The following is a 24,768-nucleotide window of genomic DNA, read 5'->3' on the forward strand; positions in this document are numbered from 1 at the left end:
GTTATGCCTAGAATCCCTCTAGGATCTAGTCAACCCCATTACCTGAGAATTAGAGAATGTGGGACCCCGCCCTGGTCTTGAGTTGGACACATCATAAGGGATGTTAGACCATTGCTAGTTCGAGCGTCTGCATGCAGGAAGCTCAGCGTCTCTGGTCAGTGTGTCTGCCAGGAAGTCACGGTCTCCTCTGTGTTTCTAAAGCAAGACATGATGTATATATATACCCACAGGTCTCCCCAGGGGTCCTAGCTTGCTGTGTTACTGCGTCGGCCTAGAGGAGGACGTTGGGCCTGAACTTTATACAGAGATATTATACAGGAGATGGTAGTCCTGCTGTGCTTCCAAGAAACCTCATGCATAATGTATGAGATTCGAACTGGGGAAAACCTGCGTTCTGAATGTAGTGCTGTATCTAGGTAAAAGGTCAGTGCCTAAGAACTGTTATGTATGTAATGTAGGGAAGAATATAGGTGAAAGGTTGTGATGTTACCTGCGCCTATATAAGGTACCAATATGGAATATAACACGCGTGCTGTCGGAGCAGAGGGGGGAGCTCAATATTGACATTAAAAATTTTGAAGTCAAGAAAGCTTTCTGTGCAGTCATCACTTAGCACAGTGCTATCCACGCCGAGCTAGAAAGGGACAAAGCCTTTTGTCATTTATACAGCAAATACTGTGCCTGGAGTGGTAAAAGGCTTTTGTAATTGTACAGTTTGGCAAGGATAGCACTTTTCTAATTCTATGCTCAAAGATTTTGCTGTATAAATGACAAAAGGGTTTGTCCCTTTCTAGCTCGGCGTGGATAGCATTGTGCTAATCCTATGCTTAGAAACTTGGCTAGAAAAACAGTCATTTGAGGTGAGCAGATTCAGAGTGTCTCTGGTGTTGTAGGGTGCTCTATCTAGGAGCTGTTCTCCAGCTAAAATTGGGAACTACCCAGAGTTTTCTGCTTCCTATTTTGCATAATATATATATATATATATATATATATATATATATATATATATATATATATATATTACACAGTGTGTAGTTATAGTTAGGATCTTGTTAACATGGGAGGAGCGTTTTTTGGTTTGCTAATAACTTTTGCATGGTTTGACATATCTTTACAAAACTTTCCAAAAAAAGTTCATCCACTTCAGCTCCTTCCTGGAAAGTTTCTGGGTGATCGGTCAAGTGGCTCCAAAGAAAAAAGGGGGGGTCCCGAAACACAATTTGCCCATGCAATTTTTCATAGGAAATTAGAACAGCAATACCGAGAAAATGGCTGAATGGAATTACACCAGATTTGGCAGTAAGCTAGATCTTGGTCCAAAAAGTATGCTATTTGTGATTCGGTGTAAATCTGCTCAGTAGTTTTTGAGAAATTAAGGTTTGAATATCTTGTATATCTGGATGGTTAAGTTTACAGGAGGTTCGCGAAAGTCAAGCGATCATGCAGCTTCAAATAATAGAGCGATCTGACTGGCCGAGGGGGCCTTCTTATCCCCGCAGCTGCCTCGCTCCCGTGGGAGTGAAAGACTTCTGCAAATTCACACGGGGGTCATACTCTGATTTTGTTTTTTAAGTCTTTTTTATTGAACATTTGAAAGTACACTGTATTGTGTCCACACACAAAGTGAATTGCATTCAATAAACACATCAGTCTGGTGGCATTGTTACTGCTTATATCACAATCCTAGATGTCAGATCAAAAAGAGAGGAGTTCTGCTGAGAAGGCGGGAACGGGTGTACATGCGTAACTGTGGTACAGCTCATAACAGCATGGTATTACATATGCAACAAAAAGATATTATTTTTCAGAACATCATACATTAAAACTATCCCACACACACACACATTATGCAGCTTAAAGTCAACTCAGCAATGTGTATCCTGTAGCCTGGAAAGAAAAAAAGTAACTGCACCCAACTTATAAAGCGATAGGTAGGCGGATGGAGGGGTTGGAGTTAGGTAGTTGGGAAGAGGCACGTCCAGGGCGGGGTGTGACTGCAACATCTCGTACGGCAGACTAGAATGCATTCAGTAGAGTGTCCCAGCCGGCAGAGATGGGGTATTTGCACAAGCCCCTGATATCCTCTCTGCACAATGTCATGCTTGGGGCTTGGGCCTGACACCCACAGAGTGCACCCAGGCAGAGATCACAGGGGCAGTGGATGATTTCCATCTACAAGTGATCAAGCGCTTGGTGAGCAGAAGAGCCAGGTCATTGATTCATGTGGTGACCCTGTTACTCTTGGTCTGGAGAAACATTCCTAGCAGGCACACACCTCCCATGTGTGTAATGAGGTTTTCCCTGTGCAGATTGCTAAGTAGGTGGTGACACCCTGACAGTATAGAGCTAATGAAATGCATGCCCAAAACACGTGCAGGAAGTTTGAATTGGGCAAGTCGCAGCGGGGGCAGGCAGTATCTGAGCAGTGGAAATAACGATTGATCTTGTTCAGGTTGAGGTATGCCCTATGTACAATGTAATATTGTACGAGTCTGAAGCAGGCTTTGCGGGACACCAGAGCAGGGTAATCGAGGATGTTCTACCATTCTCTGTCTGTACAAGGGCAGCCTAATTCACCATCCCAATGGACTTGCAAGGAAGTAAGTGGGGCTGCTGCATGTGTGTGTAAAGGGCTGGCAAGCCAGGGTATTAAGTGGCAACCCGTTCCCCTGACATGCAAATGTTGAACTGTGAGGTGCATTTCATGTTCCTGCAGTATATCACCCCAATAAGTTCCCAGCGCCTGATTAAGGGAACTGAATAGCTGAAATTGGCCCAGATGAAGCCCTACATTGGTGATGAGTTCCTCCACTGATAGGAGAATGGCATTGTGATACATGTCTCTCAAGGTATGGAGATCTGCCTCATGCCAGGGGTCCAGCTCCACCAAAAAAGTGACCAACACCCTCCCACCCTCGTGGTGTACCCAACAACGGAAGTGCCGGAGTGTATGGCATCACAGCCCAGGTAAGGTAAAGGTATCGCTGGTAGCAGCGGCAAGCAACTCACAGGAGAGGGGATCGGGGCAGCGCAACTCAACAGAATGGATGAAAGAGGTGTAGTATGGGTGTTAAGTCCCATTGGGGAAGGTAGTTGCAGTGTCAGCCAGCCGGTGGTCGACAACCACCGGGCCACTAACTGTAGCTGAGAGACCAGATAGTAGTGCTCAAATTAGATTCTCTGAGTCCACCTTAATCAGACACTGAATGAAGCTTAGCAAGAGTGACCCTATGACGTGTGCTATACCAGATGAAATTACCTGTCAGATGCTCAAGCAAGCGGAAAAAGGGCTTAGTGACAGAAAAGGGGGAGATTGTCAAAGAATTAAAGTAGGCCGGCAGCATCATCATTTTTCTGAGGTCTATGCGGCCAGCCACTGAAAGCGGTAGAATATCATCAGAATATCATCTGTGCCCGCAGTGAAGTCACAGCTCGGGTAAGGTTACCTTCTAGGAGGTCGACAGAACTGTGGTAGATGCAAATGCCTAGATGTGATGGTATGCCACGTCAGTAGGGCGCCATTGATTCGAAGAGCAGGTCGGTCGATGTGGTGGAGAACGGGAAGAGGCAGGACTTAGCCCAGTTGACCCTCAGTCCTGAGAGCTCTGCAAACATATTGAGTGTCAGTGCTATCTCCTCTGGGATGTAGTGAATATACATGAGGTAGAAGAACATGCCATCTGCATAAAGGGAAACCAAGTCCAGACTGTCGCTCAGTGGTGTACCCCAATGCTGTCCCTGTACCCGGAGGGCATGTGCCAGTGGCTTAATTGCTAAAGAAAACAGTAGTGGGAACTGCAAGCATCCCCTGGCGGGTGCTCCCGTGCTCCAATAATGAGTCAGATATAAAGTGGCTTCTTTTTACTCTGGCCAATGGGTGGGTCCTGAAGAAAGCTAGGGAAGACAAAAATAGCTGGCTGAAATATGTTGACCATTCTGCAGTGAGGAGGTGCGAACGGTGCATCATAAACCGTGCTCACCACCATCCTCAAGGTCGTTGGAACATCTTAACACTGGCCGGGGAGTCCAGGAATAATATAGGTTTTGGGACATCCCTGCGCTAGTTTTAACATATATTTCTGCACTTTTCTTTTATTATTCTTTATGTTTGCTTTGTCTCCCCCACCCTATTGCTCGACCCCAGGTGTTGGTCTGCACAAGGGGGTGTTAGCAGCCCTATGATAAAGCATGCCACATTCGTGTGGGTGAGGGCAGTTTTTGAAACATGGTGACTTTGTCTATTATAACTCTTTAAGTGTTTATTCTTTCCACTCCTACTTCCTTTTGTGTGCGGAGAGGGGGTCGAAGTAGGAGAAGTTTCTCCTGCCCCTCCCTAGTGTGTGTAATTTAGGAGTTTGGCCAGATGGATAAAACAGGCCCGAAAGTCATACCTCAGCAGCACATTGAACAGGTAAGCCCAATCCAACGAATCAAAGACTTTTTCCAAGTCTAGTACCAGATAACCTGCCCTGCGCCAGACGGGAGGGGCATACTCTAATACTCAGAAGAATTTGCACATGTTTAGGGAGGTGTTTCTGGACAGTACAAATCCATTTTGATCGGGCTGTACCAGGTTTGGAACTAAAGGAGCTAGGCGATCTGCTTAGACTTTGGCAAGTATTTAGTAATCCGCATTAAGGAGTGCCAGCGGTTGGTAAGACACCAGCGCAGTAGTATCCCTACGAAGTTTTGGTAGTGATATAAGTAATGCTTCACGAAGTGTGGGTGGGAGGCAGGCAGCAGACATGACCTCATCATATAGTGTTTTCAGACATGAGGCAAAAAGGGAAGCATATACTTTATGGATTTCAGGTGGACCTGTCCGGTCCTGGGGTCCTGCCAGTGGTGCCTGCATGGATAGCTTCCTTGACTCCAAAAATTGTAATGTCGCCATTAAGCTACTTCCTCCACTCCGACAGCACGCGGGGAAGGGACAAGCCAGCCAAGAAGGATTCAGCCTCCTTCGCTGACGCAGTAGTCACCAATGTGTATTAGGAGGAGTAATGTTGTGTGAGTTCAGCATGGATATCTTTCTGCATGTGCCAGAGGATTCCGAACGCAGTGCGTAAGGCCAGTATGAGGCTTCATGACCACTCTTGGCGGATAAGCCAGGCAAGTCTGTCATCTGCCTCTGTGTTTGTCTTGGCAGAGTGAGTCATGTAGTTAAGGCAGTGCAGCCTCACCAGCAGCTCAGCGTGGTGGCAGTGTACCTGAGCAAGGCGCCTTCTGCCCTGTGGAGATGAGCATTAATTTGTCACGTGTCCCAGCAGTGCCCACTCAACCTGAGAGTCATCTAGCTCAAGCTGATGGTCAATGTTCCAGGTGCTACCCAGGCAATGCCCTCTGGTTGTCACTTTAAATCCGCCCCAATCAATGAAATGGGAGGTGGCCGTGTTCCAGTTCATCTTGAAGTTCATTATGCTTTTGCTGAGTGAAACATGAAAAGGAGGATCTTCTAACAGCGCTGGTTGCAACCGCCAAGTGGGAATGTGGGAAGGACCATGTTTCCTGGTTTGACACAGGTGTTGAGGATTATGATCAGAGTGTTTTCTGCCAAGGTAGTCAATATGGGTGACAAGGGGAATTAGCTCAGGGATGCCGACCAGGCGATCTATATGTACATGGAGGTCATGTGCATGTGAATAGAATGAATACACTCTTGTAAGAGAATTACGCTGGTACCATATATCATATAGATGCCAGTGACTCAGCCAGCCGGACAGTGCGTGTGTGTTGGAGGTGGAAGCTGTGCGGGGAAGGAGCAATCCAAATCTACCCGCAGGACACTGTTAAAGTCCCGACCCAGCAACCAGGGCAGCCCACTCCATTGTGACAGAACCCCAGACAGGCTGTCCGGAAACACAGTTTGCTCAGAGTTGGGAGCATATATAGCTCCAAGCATTGTATGGGGGCTCACTAGTTGTCTCTTAACAAATACATACTGTCCATCTGGGACTGTAATCATGGTGTCTGCAACCAAGGGGACCCCAGCTCTGATCCACACCAGAACCCCACACGCATATGTGGAGTAGTTAGTCACGGCTGGACTATGCTAATGCCGTCTATCTAGAAGCCCCTCAGGTCTCAACCAAAAGATTGCAAACTGTACAGAATTGTGCAGCCCGCCTTCTGTTGGACATCCCTAGACGCCTCTCAGCGAAATCCGCTCTTGCCTCTTTACACTGGCTACCAATCCAAGAAAGAATTCAATTCAAGGTGTTGTGCATTGCACATAAAGCTCTCACCGGGAAGGGCTCATCTATGATCCATTCTGTGATTCAGCCCTACCGACCCAGCAGGGCACTGAGATCTGACAAAAAAGTCCTAATCACAGTTCCGAGGATCAGGCGATCTCGAACTGGAGACCGTTTGTTTTCATATAACACGGCTAAGCTCTGGAACCACCTTTCCCACCATATATGGCTTGAACCTAACTATCTGAATTTCAGAAAACAACTGAAAACTTTTCTTTTCCCTTGATCTGCTCATTGCTCAAGTGGCGCCAAAGGCAGCGCTGGGATGCCCTTGGGTAACCACGTGCTTTACAAATGTTTTCATTCATTCATTAGTGGAGTATGCCAGCGCCTCTGCAACAGCGCAGCCTCCCCCTGGGTGAGGTGACTCACACGACTATTGGCTGGTCGCAACATGAAGAAAAATACTGTGGCCTCCATTTCAGGATACGGGGACTCAGTATAAGTTATAAGAGGCCAGGATATGGGTACCCTGACCTCCTGGGCCTTTTGGGAAGGAGGGCAAATGTACATTTATTTTGTGGGTTTCCGTGATCACGCTGCTGTCCCATAGGAGGCAGTGAGGCCCCGCTGCACTCTCGCTGGAGTCCCCTGGGAGTGCAGGGCCACGCTGGCTTCTGTGAAATCTTTTTTGAAATACCGCTATGTTTAAACTGCCATTTTCACTGAACTATAACATCACCTTTCAGTCACAGGTTTAACCAAAACAAAATGAGTGGGTGAGCGCTCCTTTGGCCCCAGTGAGCTCCATGTCTAGATGCGTCATTGCCATTCATGCATGCCTAACCTAGACTTTCTGTAGGCCCTCTCCTTCAGTCACCAGTCCACTTTCATTAGGCAACTGGGAGATTATTCACTTGTAGTGATGTGCACTAAGTCCACACACTGTAAGTCTCTTTAATATTACTAAAACTCTTAATTGATGGCATGAAACATGGGTCTTCTTTCAGACAGGCCTAATATCTATAATAATCACAGTCTCTTTATATTAATTCTCATTGCCAAGGCATTGTAGTGAGGATATGGACACACCTACGGACATTGCTAAGTTAGCATAAGTTAGTAGATGCTTGGCCGCCATTTTGCCGTTTTTGCTCACGTTACTACATGCCACATTTCTCGTAAACACTTTGCTTGCTCGCTTTCACGAGAACTGTCTGCATTTCACATATTTAGTTGAACACTCTGCTCCTCGTCTGTACAGTGTGTTCAAGGTCGAAAAACAATGAGCTCTGTTGATTTGCTTTGGTCAGTCTCACGTCCCTAGCCATAACATAGAACACAGCTGCAAACCTGGAAATCTGGTGCTTTTAATATTGCCTTGCATGCATGTTAAGGCACTTGAAGAAACGCTTTCCAGCATAGAAGAGCTGTGCTCGTTCTGAGATGTAAATTCCATAATCTGAACTCAGAGGTATGGGGTCCCCCTGACAAAGCCTGGAGGTCTTCTATAATTATAACAAAATAGCTTCTAGCACGGGGAGGGGACAAAGCGCTATAGTCCTGTTTCCACCATCATTATAATATGATTTCCCCTTTTGTTCTATATGGAATTGTAACAATGCTGATTTGTTTGATCTTATGCATATTGCTGCTAGTATTGGCTAGTGTGCTGCATTATAGAGCTTGTTAGTTAAAATAAACATTTTAAACTATTCCTTGACTCTATTTACTCATGTTGTGGACAAGTACGAGAGTTTGCACGAAAGTGTTCTTTTTCCCCGCGTATCCTGAGAGGGACGGAGTAACATGTTCTAGGATGTCTAATCATTAGTAGCTTCGCTATAGCACGGAGAATGAATGAGACACTATAGCTAGTTGGATTGGGGTTCTGGGCACCGAGGTGGGTATTTTGGTACACCAGTACACACTGAGGTCCTGGTTTCCTGCGCAGAGTTCTGTGTATGTGCAGAATCCCTGCAACATGGCGCACCTAACGTTTGGACTGATACTTATTTAAGTGGCACTTTAGTAGTACTTGTGCTTGTCCATGATAACCTTGCTTCTGTTTTCCAGTAAACAGCTGTGACAGCATAACCTACCTATATTGATGTTTTTATAGGTTTTTCTTCAAGCTTGATACATTAAATAGTTTTATACTTCTTTTGAATTACTACCCTATTGCGCTGCCAGGAATTAAGTTGCTCTTCTTTTCTACTCAATATGGCTGAGGTAGATATTGCGGCACATAGCCGCGGGGCACTCCATCGTTATTTGACTACTTATGGAGTGCCCAACGTGGGTATATCACTCTTTTTTGTGGTAGGGGCTGATCCAGCTCACCACTTTGAGGTGTTTTATTCTTGGGTTACCTTTCTGGCAGTGAATGGAGATGATAATTTGTTCCATACATACACTCCGACTGCAATACCTGTAGCGTATCGGCCACATACGACTCTCTAAGTTCCGATTTCAGCATGGCAACACCGTATTTGGTTTGATGGCACCCTACCCCACACCGTGACTCCGGTCCGGTTAGGCCCTTTATCAATTCCAGGGGCCACTTGGCTAGTTTTGTCCGGGTACTCACCATATTCACGTTATCTAGTAGTCACTGTAGACGAGTTGCGCGTTTTACACACCTCCTTGATCGAGGTGCACAGAGCTCTAGTGCAATACGTCTCACGCAATCTACAGGTAGGAGCACCTGGGGTTGCTGCCCAACCAGCTGGACCTGTGGGACTAACTATTAGTCCGGTTATGGTTAATTCGGTTATGTGCAAGCGTTCTCAGAATAAGGAAGATTTGCCTTACTGGCTTGCAGAGAAATTTGACCAGCTGGAAACACAGGATTCTTACTATTAGTCTGCAGAAAGACTTAATACCCGAAGTAACTGATTGTGAAAATTGGAGTAAAGTGTTTGTGGCGGTGTATGCAAAATGTTTTGGCACGCCATCTATGACTGTACTTCCCTTCGTGATTAAGCGTGTTCAGGATGAACATGGACCGGAGGCGGCTGTGGAGTTGGGGGTGAGGTTGGTTGGAGTGTTCAACGTAGTTGCTGATCTGATCCTTACCTAATGTCAAACTGGAGATGCAGTTAACTTTCAGATGTCTAATGCTTTGCGCCTTGTTCAGGATGAGGAGAAATCCCGCGAATTACCAAAAATGATTGCAGAAGCTTATAGGACAATTAGGCACAATAGTTTGGGTGTTGAGCCTTTCGCTTGAATTCCAGCGCAACAGCAAACACAGACGGCACAGTCTGCGAAAGACTACCGTCCATACTTTCCTAAAAAGAATTGGAAAAATAAGAAACAGGGGAAGTAACAACAAACACAAGAGTCATGTGCAGCGTCACCAGTTCCCGAACCTTCTGAGCGCACTTATGATTTGCGCGAATGCGCGAAAATTAGGTCTCCTGACAGGTTTCAGCGTTCTCCTCATTCTTCACAGGCAACATCAGGCACTCAAGCCGGTGGAGGGGAACGCCAGGATTGCGGCAGAGGTCGCGATGCCCCGCAGGGTCATGAGCAGCCTCGTCAGACTGAAAGCAAAGGGAAACAAGAGGATTTTCCTCGTCCGCGACCGCCTTTTCAGAAAAGGAAAGTTGCTGCTTTAACAGCGAGATATGCCACAGATGGTGAGGACCCGGCTCCAGAACTTAACATGGGCAGTAATGCTGCTAGACAGCGCAGCGGAGGTTACAATAGTGCAGCAAGCACTGCGTCCATTTCTGGAGGTGACAGCAACTGAAACATTCATCACAGTTGAAACGGCTGACACCCGAGTGGCTCCCCCTGACAGATTAAATGAGATAGTACTTCTAATTGAAGGTGACATACAACGAGTAATAAAAGGGATTTTTTGGGAAAATCTGACTTCTTCGTATGATATACTGTTGGCAGAGGCAGATTGGCCGCCGCCTTTTGTTCTGGCCGCTCCCAGAGGTGAGGAGGTTATACTCCCCAGTTTTTCACATAATGTCTCCAAGGAGCAAGCAAAGGCTTTTGCAGAAGAGTGGGCTTTGGTACTTGCACCAGCACTGTATTGTGCTCAGGTGGGCTGGGATGGAGATTCTCCCCTGCATGAGATACCATTACGGTCTATGCCACAGCCACAACCCCAATATCCTCTCCGGCGGGAGGCAAAAGCTCCCGTTGCAAATATTCTGTACCAACTAGAGTATCAAGGAGTAATTGAGTCATGTGTGTCACCGATGAATAATGCTCTATTTACAGCAGCAAAACCCGATGGGTGGTACCGCTTAGTTTTGGATTACCGACATTTGAACTCACATTGTCGGACTTGTGCAGTGCAGAATACCCATAGTTCTGCGTTAGTCGACAGTCTTGTTCGTAAAAAATATAGACCTACACTAGACATTTCCAACGGCTTTTTCACACACAATCTATCACCTGAAAGTAGTCGAATGGATCGCCTTCACAGCAGGCGGAAAACAAAAAAATTTACGCGTTTGGCAACGGGCTACAAAATAGCCCTGGGCTACGAGCTCAACAATGAAGGAAGAGGCTTGGCGCCTCACTTCTTGGAAAAATGTGCATGTTTGCGCCCTCAGGCTACACTGAAAAAATTACAGTCTTTGCTGGGTTTTTTTAATTTCGTTCGAACATACATTCCCGATTATGCCCAGCGTTTCAAGCCTTTGTATGCTTTGATACAACCTACTTTTTCAAAAGCCTGCTGGCTTCCGGAACATTCTACTATAGTGCAATCTTTGCAGTCTGATCTTATTGAATCAAAATTCTTGTTGACTCGTGATAACCAAACTAACCTGGTGATACGAATCGTCCCAGGCCATGTGGGTTTCACTTACTTGACGTTTAATGAAGGAGACAGTACCTATTGCTTACAAATCACACCTGTACACTTCGGCAGAATTGCGGTTTTCTTCTATTGAAAGAGTTTTGACAGCTGTCCAGATGGCGATCCTAAAGGAACACGCACTGGCACAAGGGAATAGGATTTTGGTTGTAACACCATGTCACGCTCTTGGCGGTAGCAAAGGCAAGTGTACCAAACTCTAAGGCTTTGCATCCCCGTTGGATTCAATGGGCCACATTGTTGACCTCTCCGGATGTCACGTTTATTTTTGACTCTTCATTGCGTACACAGGAGTTCTTGCAGTATGAATTTGTTGATCCTCATCCTCTGTCAATGCGCCCCGTTGAGCAGTACCAATGTATCGTTTACACGGATCAGCGCAGCCGGCTACCGGGTCGAAACATTCTTACTCGGCAGCATGCGCTATAGTGGCTTGTACCATAGTGAACGGGGAGTTCAAGTCCATTGTTGTCCATACAGAGGCACTAGGAGACACTAGGAGACTGTACAGCCCAATTAGCGGAGCTGCGCGCATTAGTACTAGCTCTGGAGTTTGCAGATCCAAATGTGACTACTTTAATTGTAAGCGATTCATAATACTGTGTTCAGTAAATGACAACTTATTCTTTTGGTATCAAAATGACTATCGTGATTCGAACGGCAGTGCAATTAAACATAAAATGCTTTGGGTTCGAGTTGCAGATCTTAAAGACCGACTGCCTCTGAAACAGGTGATTCAAGCTCTTGGTCATCAGCGTGTAGGAGTACATGCAGTTGGCAACAGTTTGGCAGATGCAGCTGCCAAATCAGTAGTAGCCACGTGCTCAGTTGCAGCAGTTACAAGATTCATGAATAAGATTGCTAATGACATTTTGGCAGCAATAGCTGCTACAGAGAAGGGTGATAATTACCCGCAGGGTTTCCCTTCCAAATACTCTTATCATTTAAGTCCCGGTAATGTCCCTTATGTGAGAATTAACAACGTTGGTGACAGGTTGATACCCAATGCGGACCGCAGACCTTCACTGATAACAGCCGCACACGAAGGCATGGCTTCAGCGCATGCTGGAGTGTCTGCTACTGTTTCTATCTTGCAGCAGCGTTACTGGTGGCGCGGCTTATATAAACAAACCCGTAATTACGTACTTTCATGTGACATTTGTCAGCAGATTAAGCAGTCTACGGCAACGCACCCACCACAAACACAGCTTTGCATTTCTAATTAACCTTTCGGTTGGGTTTATTTAGATCACTGTGGTCCTTTTTCTTCAGATACTGCCTATAAATGTATCTTAGTTGCAGTGGATTCGTGCACACGCTTTCTATGGGTTTGGCCACAATGCAGTGCTGTTGCCGAACTGTCATCAGGGATTTGTGTGTCTTTGTGGGAATTTTTGCATGTGGCACCTTCCATTCAGACCAGGGTCCAGCGTTTGCCTCTAAGGCGTACAAGGATACCATGAGGTATTTGGGGGTGCAGGCCAAATTTTCGTCTCCATACAGGCCTGAGGGCAATTTGGTTGTGGAGTGAATGAACCGTTACTTAAAGCATTCCTTGACAGCTAGGGTTATAGGGACTGGCAGGCACTGGTTCGCTCATTTGTATAGCGTACAACGTGCACTAAATAATCTCCCTAGAACATCTCTGGGACACCATACGAAATGCTCTTCGGCATGAAAATGTTTGTGCCAAACCTTGATGGTCTAGACATGGCGGCATCAGCCGCATCCTTTGACGTAGATGATCATTCTGCTGTGTTACAGAAACTACAAGAGACCCGTGACAGTCTTGTAAAGGAACATGTACCCGCACCCACTGATGCTGCGCTGCAGATAGTCGGCTGGCTGCCCAAAATCGGAGACCTGGTCCGAGAGAAGGTGGAGAACAAAAAAGAGTTTGGCCCATCTTATCGTGCACCGGTCCCAGTGCTTGGCGTGAAGGGTACTCGTACAGTCATTTTACCACCTCTTCCTGGTCGAAAAGACCACAGATACATCTCAGTGGACAATTTCAAGCGACAACATCTGGCCAATCCTGAATAGCATCACGCCAGCGGTCTCTACAACAACTGTATCGAGAGATCCAGGTTTACGCGCTAACAACAACATGCAGGATGACATCGCCATTGAGCCGGACTCTGTTAACAATCCTTTGCTGCTCCCGCCTGCTTCCACTCATAATGAAGAAACTGAATATGCTTATCCCACTACCGTGTCATTGCCTAGTTCGCGGCCTGAAGCCATTATTGAATCACGTTTTTCCTTTGACTCAAATTCCACATCATCAAAGACCCCTTCCACATTTTCTATTTTTGTCGCCTGGTTTAAACAAACTTATTTGGTTCCGCCTTGGACATACGGCTGGTTGGTGCTCATCGCAATTTTTTTGTTCATGTCCATTGGCTTTGTGACATTTTTTTTCCTTCTAATCAATGGTCACTACCTTCCTGAACGCTTTGCTGTTAAACTGGTAGATGGAACTTTGGCTCCGCATTCTTCTCACATAATGAAAAGAGACCAGACTTTTGTCAACATCATTACCTGGCCAGTTATAGACGGCATAGTTTGGGCTGCTGTAGATTTTCAAATCCATGGCCCTACAGAGATAATTAATGTGCCAAATGTACTTTGTGTTTCAATGGGTGATGTAGTGAAACACAACATAAGGTCTGATGATTGGAACGTACGAGCCGTGCAATCCTTGTTTTCAGATTTGAAATACTATGCTGCTTTTGATGCTGAAGATTTGTATTTGAATACTACAAATTATGCAGATTTGTTTTGCTATCAGCACTATGGTCATCATTATCTGCATAAAGCTAATACATAATGGGAACATTGCCCGGCTCCTTTGGAAGGCAGCTCTAAAACGTTTTTGAAAAAAGTCACATATTTTATCAATTTTGATAAATCCAACCCCGGGTCATTCTATTTTAAATTAAATGCTTCTTCGAATTCTAAAATAATGCTCACCCACACTAAATTATTATATTCTAAATCCTTTATTGATAAATTGTCAGTGGGAGGCTATGATCTGTGGAAATCCACGATTGATCTTAAATCAGTTTGGGGTTCTAAATCCTGGCAAGGGAGGGGCACAGAAGCGTTACATCGTGCGTGCCTCATCCAATCGAAGATTCAATTTTGAATGGATCTATTTATCAAACTACTTGTTTTGGATTGGCGACTTCTATGCAAATGAATGCTCCTGCTATTACTGCTCTAGCTGCATATATGAACTGGAGCAATTGTACTAATTATTCCATTGCTGAATTACAATCACTTTTTAAAAATTACACCTTTAATTTTTGTAGTTTGGACCACCTAGGCTGGTTGGTTTGGCAAACTAGCTTGGATACTTGCCAACTTCGATTCCATAACAAGGCTCCTGGTTCCACACAGGATAGACCTGATCCTCGTATTGCTAACTCCCATACAGTTACTACATATTCCGTTGGAAAGTTATGTCAAACTTGGTTGCAACACTCGACTCTAGCTTCAGTGAAACAACATTTATCGTTATTATCAGGTGACATTGATTTGACAGATTTTATAAAGGGACCTGCTGATCCAAGATCAAAAAGATTTATTTATGCTACTTACAATGAAATCTGGAAGCTATCCCAAATTGAAGCAGCTTCACGTTTAAGGGCAATTGATCAGGCTAATCTTGAAAAAGTGCTTGCTGTTGTTGATAATAGTATTAACACACTCCGCCCTTTGAGTCCCATTCCAAGGATGGTTGAGACGTGACACTCGACATCAGAGGGTAAGCTTTTCCACGGATGTTTTCTTTTCATAGTTTTCTTTGTAGCATGTTTAAATAAACAGTTCACCTGATTCGCCCCCCCCCCCACAAGGAGGTCAGCTGTGTTTCTGTGACCTACTATTGTACACGGGAACATGAAGGGCCCTAAATGCCCCCCAATCGTCCTGCCTACAATAGAGACAGGTCGACTACAAGCATAGAATGGTTTGCCTTGCTTGTAAACTAACCACACCACCTGGCTGTTTTAAAAACAAAATTTCCTTTCACATGTCTTCCACACCTACCCCCTCAGATCCTCCATGGGATCACTGGATGGTTTTCTACATATTATTACGTTTTTCGTTGCATTGTTTTGAGCACAGTTGAGCAGCAGCACCCACAGGTCCTGAAGAAAGCTGCGACACCATCTGGGTCATTGGCTGAAACAGGTAAACCTCTGTGACACATGAGCAGGTTTATTTAGCCCTGCAGTGCCACGCTGCTTTTTAACCCTAGCCCTGGGTTGCCCTATTAAAGATTCTGTAGCAAACCCTGTAGTTAGTTTTAATTGCTTTTTTCTTCATTTGCTCTACTGCCCTCATCCCCCCGAGCTCTATTTTTGGGTATTTAGTATATACCTCCCTTAGTACAAAAAACACCCGCAAGCTCCTCCCGCTCAGAGAGGGGGTTGTAGCCCGTATCGTGACTATGCATCACGATTCGAGGCGGTCCCCCAATGATGAAGCATGCTACCATTGGTGGGTGAGGGAAACCGTCCTAAGAAAGGAACTCTCCTGGGTGATGGTCTCTTCATCAGCAAGGCTAGTAATGTTTCCAGACTCAATCAAGGGTTTTGACTTATGAAGTAAGGGAGCTAACCCTTGCGGGTCTTAGAACCTCCTCAGGCCCTCTTTTGTGAAATGGGCACCTTATGAGGCCATAGTCAGGGCCACTGGAATTATGTGATTTTATACCCCCAAAAATTTGGTTTAAAACTCACGCGGTATATATGTTACTTAAAATGTAGCGGCACGTGTTGCTGCACAGCGTAAGGTCTTTTGCAAAGGTTGAATGGTCACCTTTATGTTGTTTATTGCTATATTTGGGTGTTAAACCTGTACTAATGAGGTGCACCCAATGCCCAGACATGGTTAACAAGTGTAAAAAATTTAAAAATAATTAAGGAATAGTATTAAAAAATATGCTACATATGCCGCATAATCTACCTTTTCGTGCTGCATAATTTACTCAACACTGCCACATAATTTGTCCCTCTCCTGCTGCATAATTTCAGTGGACCTGGCAATAGTTAGCGGGCTACTAGACTGTTTTTTGCTTTAAAAGCAGTTTCGTTTTTAGCCATCTTGACGATATGTGTATGTTTTGTTAATTTGTTGCTAAAGGTTTCAGTAAAGAAAAAATTGCCTAATCTTCACCTCTGTGTCTTTCATTTAATCAAAAATCCTCAGTCATGTTGGTGGTTCAGCATTGTTCACCTTTCATACTAAAGGGAGGAAGATATGCAACTACTAAATTAAATCCATGGTAGATGGAGCTGTCATCGAGGGTGGAATATGAGGATGTTTAGAGGAAAGCAGGGTTAGAACACCTACAAAGGAAGAATGAGGACATGTTATTGAGTAGGTACAGATTAAAATAAAGTAACATATATGTATGAGTCTAATTACAAGGGGTGCACCGGAAAGGCATCAACAAGTATGGCAGACCTACAAAAATTGTTACGTTTTATAGGACATTGGTTTTTTTTTCCTTGTGTTTTTTCCGAGATTTATTTGTTATTCTTCTTGAAACAGAGAAACATACATACTGGGGTTGAAGGGTCTGTTTAAAGGATGGGGGAAGGTGGACCCTGGATAAAAATTGTTACTTGAGCAGCTGGAATTGATAGGCCTGACTAGGAGAGATACCGGCACTGCCACAACACCACAAGAAATCGCTACTGTCGCAATTTGCACATACAGTCCAAACTCCAGGGACACCATGCTATAGAATAATCATCCTCTAGATCCGTTGTTTTTAAGGATAGACACCAATGGAATATTACCAAAACTACAGGTCCCAGGATATATATGGCACCTGAAAATATTCACACCGAGGGTGGTATATTGTTTGTGGTATGGTAACCCCACAAACCCTAGGGTGATATAAACATCCTCCAACACCCATCATTTCCTGACAATACCAAGTCACATGAAGGCCAGCGATCAGGGCGCACAGGGTGAGTCATAATGATTGTAACAACAACAAAAGAGACTAAGGATAATGTGAGTTACCAGTAAGTAACTGAGAATTATCCCTACATCCTGTGTCCTCTTCCCACTCATTACTTTTGAGGTTTACCCAAGCAAAATTTGACCTTCACAACAAACCAGAAGCTGTAAGAAGTTGAAAAACATATCACACCAATCAGGCTACTAGTAACATCAAAAGATATCAAGTTATGTAGAAAATACTGCATTTAATACTTTTCCCCACATGACTTACCCTCCATAATGTGATAGTGTTTAACAAAAGTTTGAGCTGAGGCCCACGTAGCCGCTCTACATATCTTTGACAGGGGAAATCCATGTTTCTCAGCTCAAGAGGCTGCTACTCCTCTTGTGAATCTTTCTTGTATTCCTTCAGGTAGAGAAGCTTTAAAAAAAGATAATGCCAAAACAATAGTAGACCTAATCAATCTCCTAAAGTAATATTAGAAACGTTATGCTCTTGATTGGCACCACCAAATGTTATGAAGAAAAGCTCAGACTTTGAAAACCCTTCAGACCTTTGAAAGTAACTCACAGCTTGATTTGATTTGAATATTTATATAGCACTCAAATGCCCGAGGGTGTCTAGGCGCTGTTGCCAGAGAGAACAGAAGGATGCCGATGAGAAAGATAATGAGAACCTTAGTTAGCGAAGCTCCATGTTTTTAGCGATTTTCTGAAGGATAATAGAGTTGGACTATTCCTTATGTCTGCAGGGAGTGAGTTGCATGTTTTAACAGTTCCCAAGATGAAACTTCTTCCACCCCAATGGGCTTTTTACTTTTAATCTGGGGGTCTGTACAAGTTTGCTATGAGAAGACCTTAAGTTTGTAGAAGGCAAGTACCAAGTCAAATGATTCTTCAAATAATGTGGACCAGCACCGTGCAGTGCCTTATATGCTAATAATTGGGATTTGAATGCAATCTTTTTTCTGACTGGGAGCCAGTGCAGTGTTTTTAAACCATGGGTGACTGGCAGATATCTTGGGATGTCCAGTAACAATCGAGCTGCTGTAACTTTTGTAAATACCCTTTTGGGATATTCACATAAAGAGCATTTCCATAATCCAGTTTGGGCAGAGCTAATGCTGTCACAAGTGGTTTTAGGGTATCTAGGAGGTATAAAAGGGCACATTTTTCTGGTTATCTTTAGAATAAAAAGAATTGTAGAGGTGCGAGTACTGATCTGATTTTTCGAAGTCAGTTTATTGTCAAAGATAAAACCTAAGTTTTTCACCTTCTTCACTGGGGCTGGAAGATCGCCCAGAACATATGGCCACCATCTAGGTGACCAGAAGGAGGTATCTGTACCGAAGAGGAGAACCTCCGTTTTTCCACAGTTGAGTTTTAAACAGTTGGAACTCATCCACTGATTTACCTGGGTGATACAACTGTTAAATCGATCTGCAATTTCTTCCAGATTGCTAGAGACTGAGACTACTAGCTGAGTATCATCAGCGTACGTGATGACTGAGAAGCCGAAATCCCTAATAATTTTAGCCAGAGGGGTAACATAGAAATTAAAAAGTGTAGGGCTTAATAACGAGCCCTGTGGTACCCCACACGGAAGTCTGAATTGATCAGATGAAAAAGCTCCCATCTCTACTGTTTGCACCCTATTAGATAGAAATGATTTGACCTGCTTAAGCGCTGTGTCTCTTATCCCAAACTCTGATAACCTGTTGGCCAGTATTTCATGATTCACCATGCCGAAGGACGCCAACAGATCCAACAGAATCAGGGCGGCCTTACTTCCAATGTCAAAAAATTGATCTTAGCTCTTTGGAGGCCATGACCAGAGCCGTCTCGGTGCTATGTCCCTTCCAGAATTCACATTGAGATGGATCTAATAGTCTATTCGAAAAACTAAATTACGTAAGTTGTATATTTAGCACTTTTTCCAACACCTTTGCTGGGAAGGGTAGTCTGGAGATTGGTCTATAACTACTGGGATCAGCGGGATGTAAATTAGTTTTTTTTATGAGTTGGAGAATAGAGGCTTTTTTACAAACATCAGGAAAAATACCTGATGATCTCCTTGAATAGAGCCACCAGTTGTTCACTGTAATTTCAGAAGCAAGCTGAAGTATTTTTGGAGGGCATAGATCAGATGGAGCCCCAGAATTGGATGTCATTATCAGCTGAGTAATCTGATCTACGATAGGTGGGGAAAAGGAAACCAAAGAATTGGATAGGGAAGGTGTTGTGACATCTGGCTGGTTTCCATTTGCGTTTAAGTCGCTGTCCCTGAAGGATTTATACGCTGCCTCTACTTTATCCTCAAAAACAGTGCGAGGGAGTTACAGAGTTCATCACTTCTGTCAGTTGTAGAGGGCTCTAGTATTTTGGCTAGACTTTTTACTCTCTATAAGAGCTCTTTACTAGAAGTCTTCACCTGCAGAATTCTTGCCGAGAAATACTTGCTTTTCTGTTCAATTATTAATTTCTTTTAATCAGAAAGTGACTGTGCATATTTTTTGTCTTTTTTGATGAATCATAATTTGCTCTCCACTGCCTCTCCTTCCTTCTACAGATTTGTTTCTGAGGTCTCAATCTATCAGTGAACCAAGGCGCTGAGGGAGTTTACCACTTAATAAAAAAGGTCTTTTCAGGAGCTAGAGGAACGACCGCTCCTGTAATCCAGAGAAGAACCTGTGAGCTGCCGTATTTGCGTCTGTGGTCAGGTCGGGCTTTGAGCTGGATAGGGACACTTGTAATGCAAGGGGGTCAATATTCCTCCAGTCATGACCTTTAGTCACTATACGGGGGTTGTGAGGTCTCGAGGGATGTTGGGAAGTGCTAACTGTGAACATCATTGCTTTATGGTCTGACGAGAGAATAGGCAGCACTTCTGAGACCTTCACAGTAGGGTTTGATATAAATATGCCATCCAAGATATGTCCCGCAGCGGGGGTAGGATGCTCAACTACCTGTCTCAAGGCAAAACTAGCCATAGTATCAACTAACAAAGCTGTATCACGGTCCTCCACTTTGAAAATTGAAGTACCCCAATACTGAAAAATCAGCTGTGTCGATACTGGATTCAATAAAAGGGCTTATGAAATTCACAAATGTATTTCTTGGGCCTGGGGGCCTATATAACAAAAGGCATTTGAAGCTGTAGTTTTTGCTCAATATGATCCGGAACGATAGAACTTCACAGTCAGGACGACTTCCAGCTAAGGAACCAGAAACTGACAGGTTGTCTCTGAAGAAGATTGCTAGACCCCCACACCGTCTATATGCCCGATCAGCTCTGAGAATCGGATAGCCTGCTGGGACAGCTAAAACTAAATCCAGATCAGACATTTCATCCGACCAGGTTTTGGTGATAAATGCCATGTTGAGTTTATGTGTAAACACCATCTCTGCAAATTCTATTTTACGTTTTATTAAGGCCCGTGCTTTAACAAGAATACAATAGAACACCTTGGTTACTCCTGATTGTGAGTGCCTATGCGGGTTTACAAAGGAGCGAGCTCTAAATCTTAACAAAGCTCAAAAGCAGATTGCAATAGTCACAATGCTTATGCTCACCCTGTGGGTCTAATAGGAGACAGTTGGGATTTTTTTCTGCTGTATTTAATGCTAGTAGTTCTTCCCTGGAGTATTTAACAGCGGACACATCTCCTGGAGTGAATCGGGCAGGGGTTGTGGAGCTGCTCGCCTCACATCCAATAAATGACACAGTTCCTCTTCCTTGTAAGATGGCGAAAGAAAAAAACAAAGGTAACAATATTTTTGTCCCCTATGTGTCTTGGACACCCCTTTCGGAAGGAAAGCTTGATAGTGCTTAAATAAGATATCATCCTTCAGAACTGTTAAAAAGGAGGCTTGTATAACAATGCCCACAGCTCCTCAATCCTTCTGGCAGAATTAATGGCCACTAGGAATACCACCTTTAAAGACAGGTGCTTTAAGTCAACAGAAATCAGTAGTTCAACCTGGACAGCCTGTAATGCGTTCAGAACCAATGACAAATCCCAAGGAGGAACAGAGAGTCTAGATATAGGCCTGGATGAGTAAAACCTCTTGCGGAGTCTGATCACCAGATAAAAAGCACTGCTGAATTGGAACAGGGTTCCCTAACTGCCCTTTATGCAGCCCACTGGGTTCTTAGCATAGTTACAGCAAATTGCTTCTGAAAAACATCCAGTATGGAATGCAAAACTGAGGAAATATCACATTGTACCTAAGACAGAGATTTAAAAGCATACCATACTTCAAAATCCATCCAGTGTTTGGAGTAGGACTTCAGACTAGAAGGGTGACCAGAACACTTGATTATCTCAGCAAAGTGTCGAAGAATTCTCCTTCTCTGAAGCCCAGTCCTCACAATCTCCAGATGGACAGAGCCAGTCACTGTAGAGGTAGGCACCCCATTGATCTGAGGGGAAAGGTTGATAAAGTGGCTCTTCAAGGAGGAAGAACAGTCAGACTGTTTAGGAGGGAGAACCATGAATGACAGGACCAAACCACGAAGACTACCAAAACCTCCACCATTTCCCTCTAGACCCTTGAGAGCAGACGAGAGATGAGTGGAATGGTGGGAACACATATAGTAGCTGAGATGGCCAGGGACCATCTACCTCTCATGCTTCTGGATCCTGATGTCAAGAAGGCAACCTTAGAAGGAGAGTGTCTTCCATGAAAGCAAAAAGGTCTAAAAACTGCTCCCCACACCTCTGGCCAATTTGGGAGAACACAAAAGAGGTGAGCAACAGGGTATGTGACAAGGAAAAAACCCTGCTTAGTCTGTCTGCCATCAGGGAGCTAAGATTTTTCCCTGCCCACAGTCCCATCCTCAAGGCAACTAGGTTGAGAGAGGCAGTTTTTGTACCTCCCCTGTCTGTTCTCATACGATAATGCTGTTGTTTTGTCTGTCCTGATCATCACATGCGGATTCAGAATTTCCCTTCTGAAATGTAACACAACCTAAAAAATGTAAGTTAACTCATTTCAGTTAAATGTTTTTGTCTTCTCCTTTGTTGACCATCTCCTCTGAGCCTCTTTGTTCCCCATTGTTGCACCCCATCTGTCACAGCCAATTACTGAGGATCGCATGTGGGGCCATGAACACTGACAGAAACGTGATACACAGATCGCATCCCCAATAAAGTGGTATAATGAAGAAACCGCCATAAACAATGAAGGAAGAACGCTTTTGATCAAGATGAGGATGTAGAACTATGTCCCATGACCTTGTGCAGATCCGGCACACATGCCATGTGCTTGAGGAGTTGAGCTTCCCTATAAATGCATTTCCGCATTCCAATATGCTGCTGATTATTCGTAGAGCAGTGGCCTTTGACGTTTCGATGTGTGCGGTTGGGTAAGACTGTTGTGCACCAATTTCTCAGACTGTCCGCATTTCCTGCTTGCCAATTGTGTCGCAGGTCTCATGGTGAAGTCTTATTGGCACGATCCTGGTTTATGCGCAGTGCTTGAGACTGGGACTCTGTTCTTTTCGGTTCTAATTTTCCCCACCTGCATTCCTTCTCTTGCAGACTCATGGGGGAGCAATGAAGAGGCAAGTTGGAAGTTCATAAGACGGCCTGTGTTTGCGGGTTCATGCATAGGATAAACTACTGTTGTAGACTGTTCTTGAAACAGCGATTTTGGATATTTACAGGAAAGCTTGAACTAGAACTCTGTGTGTAGGATTCATTAAAGAGATACGTTCTGCACTGTGCTTCTTCAATGTAATGTAGTTTCATTCTGGGCCATAACTGGTCAACTAACTTTGAAAGACAATCACAAATACCTATTAATAGAAGAAAAGGCAACAGAGAACGAATATTGGGATTTACGTGACTTTTTGTGATGTGCCAAAATTCTACTCGTCATTTTCATTGCACTAAGATGTAATTATGCGCTGTATAGAAATGGTGGTAATCTCTGCTTGCTTTGTTTTGCCACATTAACAGGGTTCCATTGAAAGTTCCATGGTTCCCCCTGTGATGCAAGGAGGGTGGTATGTGCTGGCAGGTGTTTTGAAACCTATACCTAAAATCAATTTTTATGTGTTACAGCCAGAGAAAGATCAGAAATGTATTATTTCATGTTTCTTTTACAATATCACATTAAGGATCTTGATATGACCCTCTTAAGATCAGGTGATCCACAGAGGATGTTGGATGATGGAGTAATCTTATTTTCTTTACATGTATACATATAGGGTATATATATATATAGAAATAAAACTAGATCTCAACGCCTCTCTATTTTTGTGTATTCTTTCCTACAGGTCTCCCTCCCTGCTGATCCCTTCCTATCCTTCTCTCGCTTCATCACCTCAACAGTCTGTGCTTGCAAACAGACTTGGGGCTGTCGAGAGGTGTACCATTCTGAGCACCATTCCAATCCTGAGGATTCATCAAGCTCACATCATCCTAAAGGGCTAGCATCCCTTGTTATGACAATCTCGGGTGGATAAGGTCCTAACCGGGATACTCCTCTCGCAGTCCATGGAAGACGGTTTCCAATATTTCGCCAGATGAGCCAACAAAGGTCTCATATGAAGCCTTGCTCACGGTATAGAAAGACACACAAGGCCATGTGTCACTGAACCTTCAGCCACAATCTTGCCGATGCCTCCTGCCGGGATAATAAAGATGAAAGGATTGCTTTCAGCCTCATTGCTCTCACCTCTTGCAGAAATACCATGCCCAAATCTGTCCTGAAATAACCCCCAATGAAAGTACTATCATGTAAAGGACCCAACTTGCATTTCTCCAAATTTATGAGGAGATCATGGTACTGTAGACAATTAATCATCACATCCCAACCTTCCAATACCTGCTGTCTTGACGAAGCCTGAAGGAGTCGATCATCGGGTATGGAAAAACATTCCACCCTTGAAGATTGAAAAATGTGACCAAAGGTGAAATCTTCGTAAACACCCTTGGGGCAAATTTGATGCCAAAGGGCAATGCTTGGAACTGAGAGGTTTTTTTATAGCAATGAATTTGAGGAATTTCTGATGAGCCCCAGCTATGGAAATGTAGAAACAGACATTGGCTACATTCATAGTGATCATAAAAGCTTTGTCCAGGATCAAAAGAATATTCATTTGAACCATTTCAATTTTTGATGGACTCCTCCTTATCTACTTGTTCAACCCCTCTTAGATCTATATTCATTCTGAACTAACCCAAGGGCTTGGTGACTAAGAAACTCCTTGAATACACTCCTTTGCCCCTTTCTGCTTTTGGAACTGGAATCACTAGCCCCTTTTGCACTAGATTGACAATCGGATCAGGGATGTGGAATTCCTATAGCCCGACGCCCAGGGCATATTTTTTGGGGTCAAGGGCAACAAGTTTTCATGTGTATTTGGTCCTTGGGACAAGTAGGACCCAACCCCCTGCAGCGCAAACCCTTTGGCTGCCAGTTTGCAGTACCACATTATGGATCAGAGAAGGGCACTGTCTGCAGTTAAGGTAATATTTTTGTCTATATGTTAATGCTGTTCAAAATTGTATTTATGGTTCATTAATTGAAAGCCTTTATTATTAGGGTGAGCGCTAGAAGTAAATGTTGTAAGCTCCGACTGCTCTACGGACAGTGGTTTCAAAATAAAAATGTGTACAAACGTTTTCAATGTTTATCAATATGAGGCTATGTAGAATGCTCCCAGAATGCTCTCTGATTTGATACAAATATTTGCAGAACCTTGAAAGCAAGATTGATTATTTTTTGCTTTCAAAA

The 24,768-nt window shown here is 44.1% G+C and overlaps 1 protein-coding gene across 1 annotated transcript in view; it reads left to right on the top strand.

The window, feature by feature from the left end:
- Window positions 1-23,384: 23,384 nt before the first annotated feature.
- The window catches only part of NIPSNAP1 (nipsnap homolog 1), a 189,640-nt gene continuing 188,256 nt past the window's right edge, over window positions 23,385-24,768 (top strand). The window contains exon 1 of the mRNA XM_085636255.1: window positions 23,385-24,500. Coding sequence (XP_085492381.1) covers window positions 24,322-24,500 — 179 coding nt within the window. The 5' untranslated portion in view covers window positions 23,385-24,321. The remainder of the gene's footprint in view (window positions 24,501-24,768) is intronic.

Source organism: Triturus cristatus, chromosome 11 (assembly GCF_964204655.1).
Source record: "Triturus cristatus chromosome 11, aTriCri1.1, whole genome shotgun sequence".
NCBI lineage: Eukaryota > Metazoa > Chordata > Amphibia > Caudata > Salamandridae > Triturus > Triturus cristatus.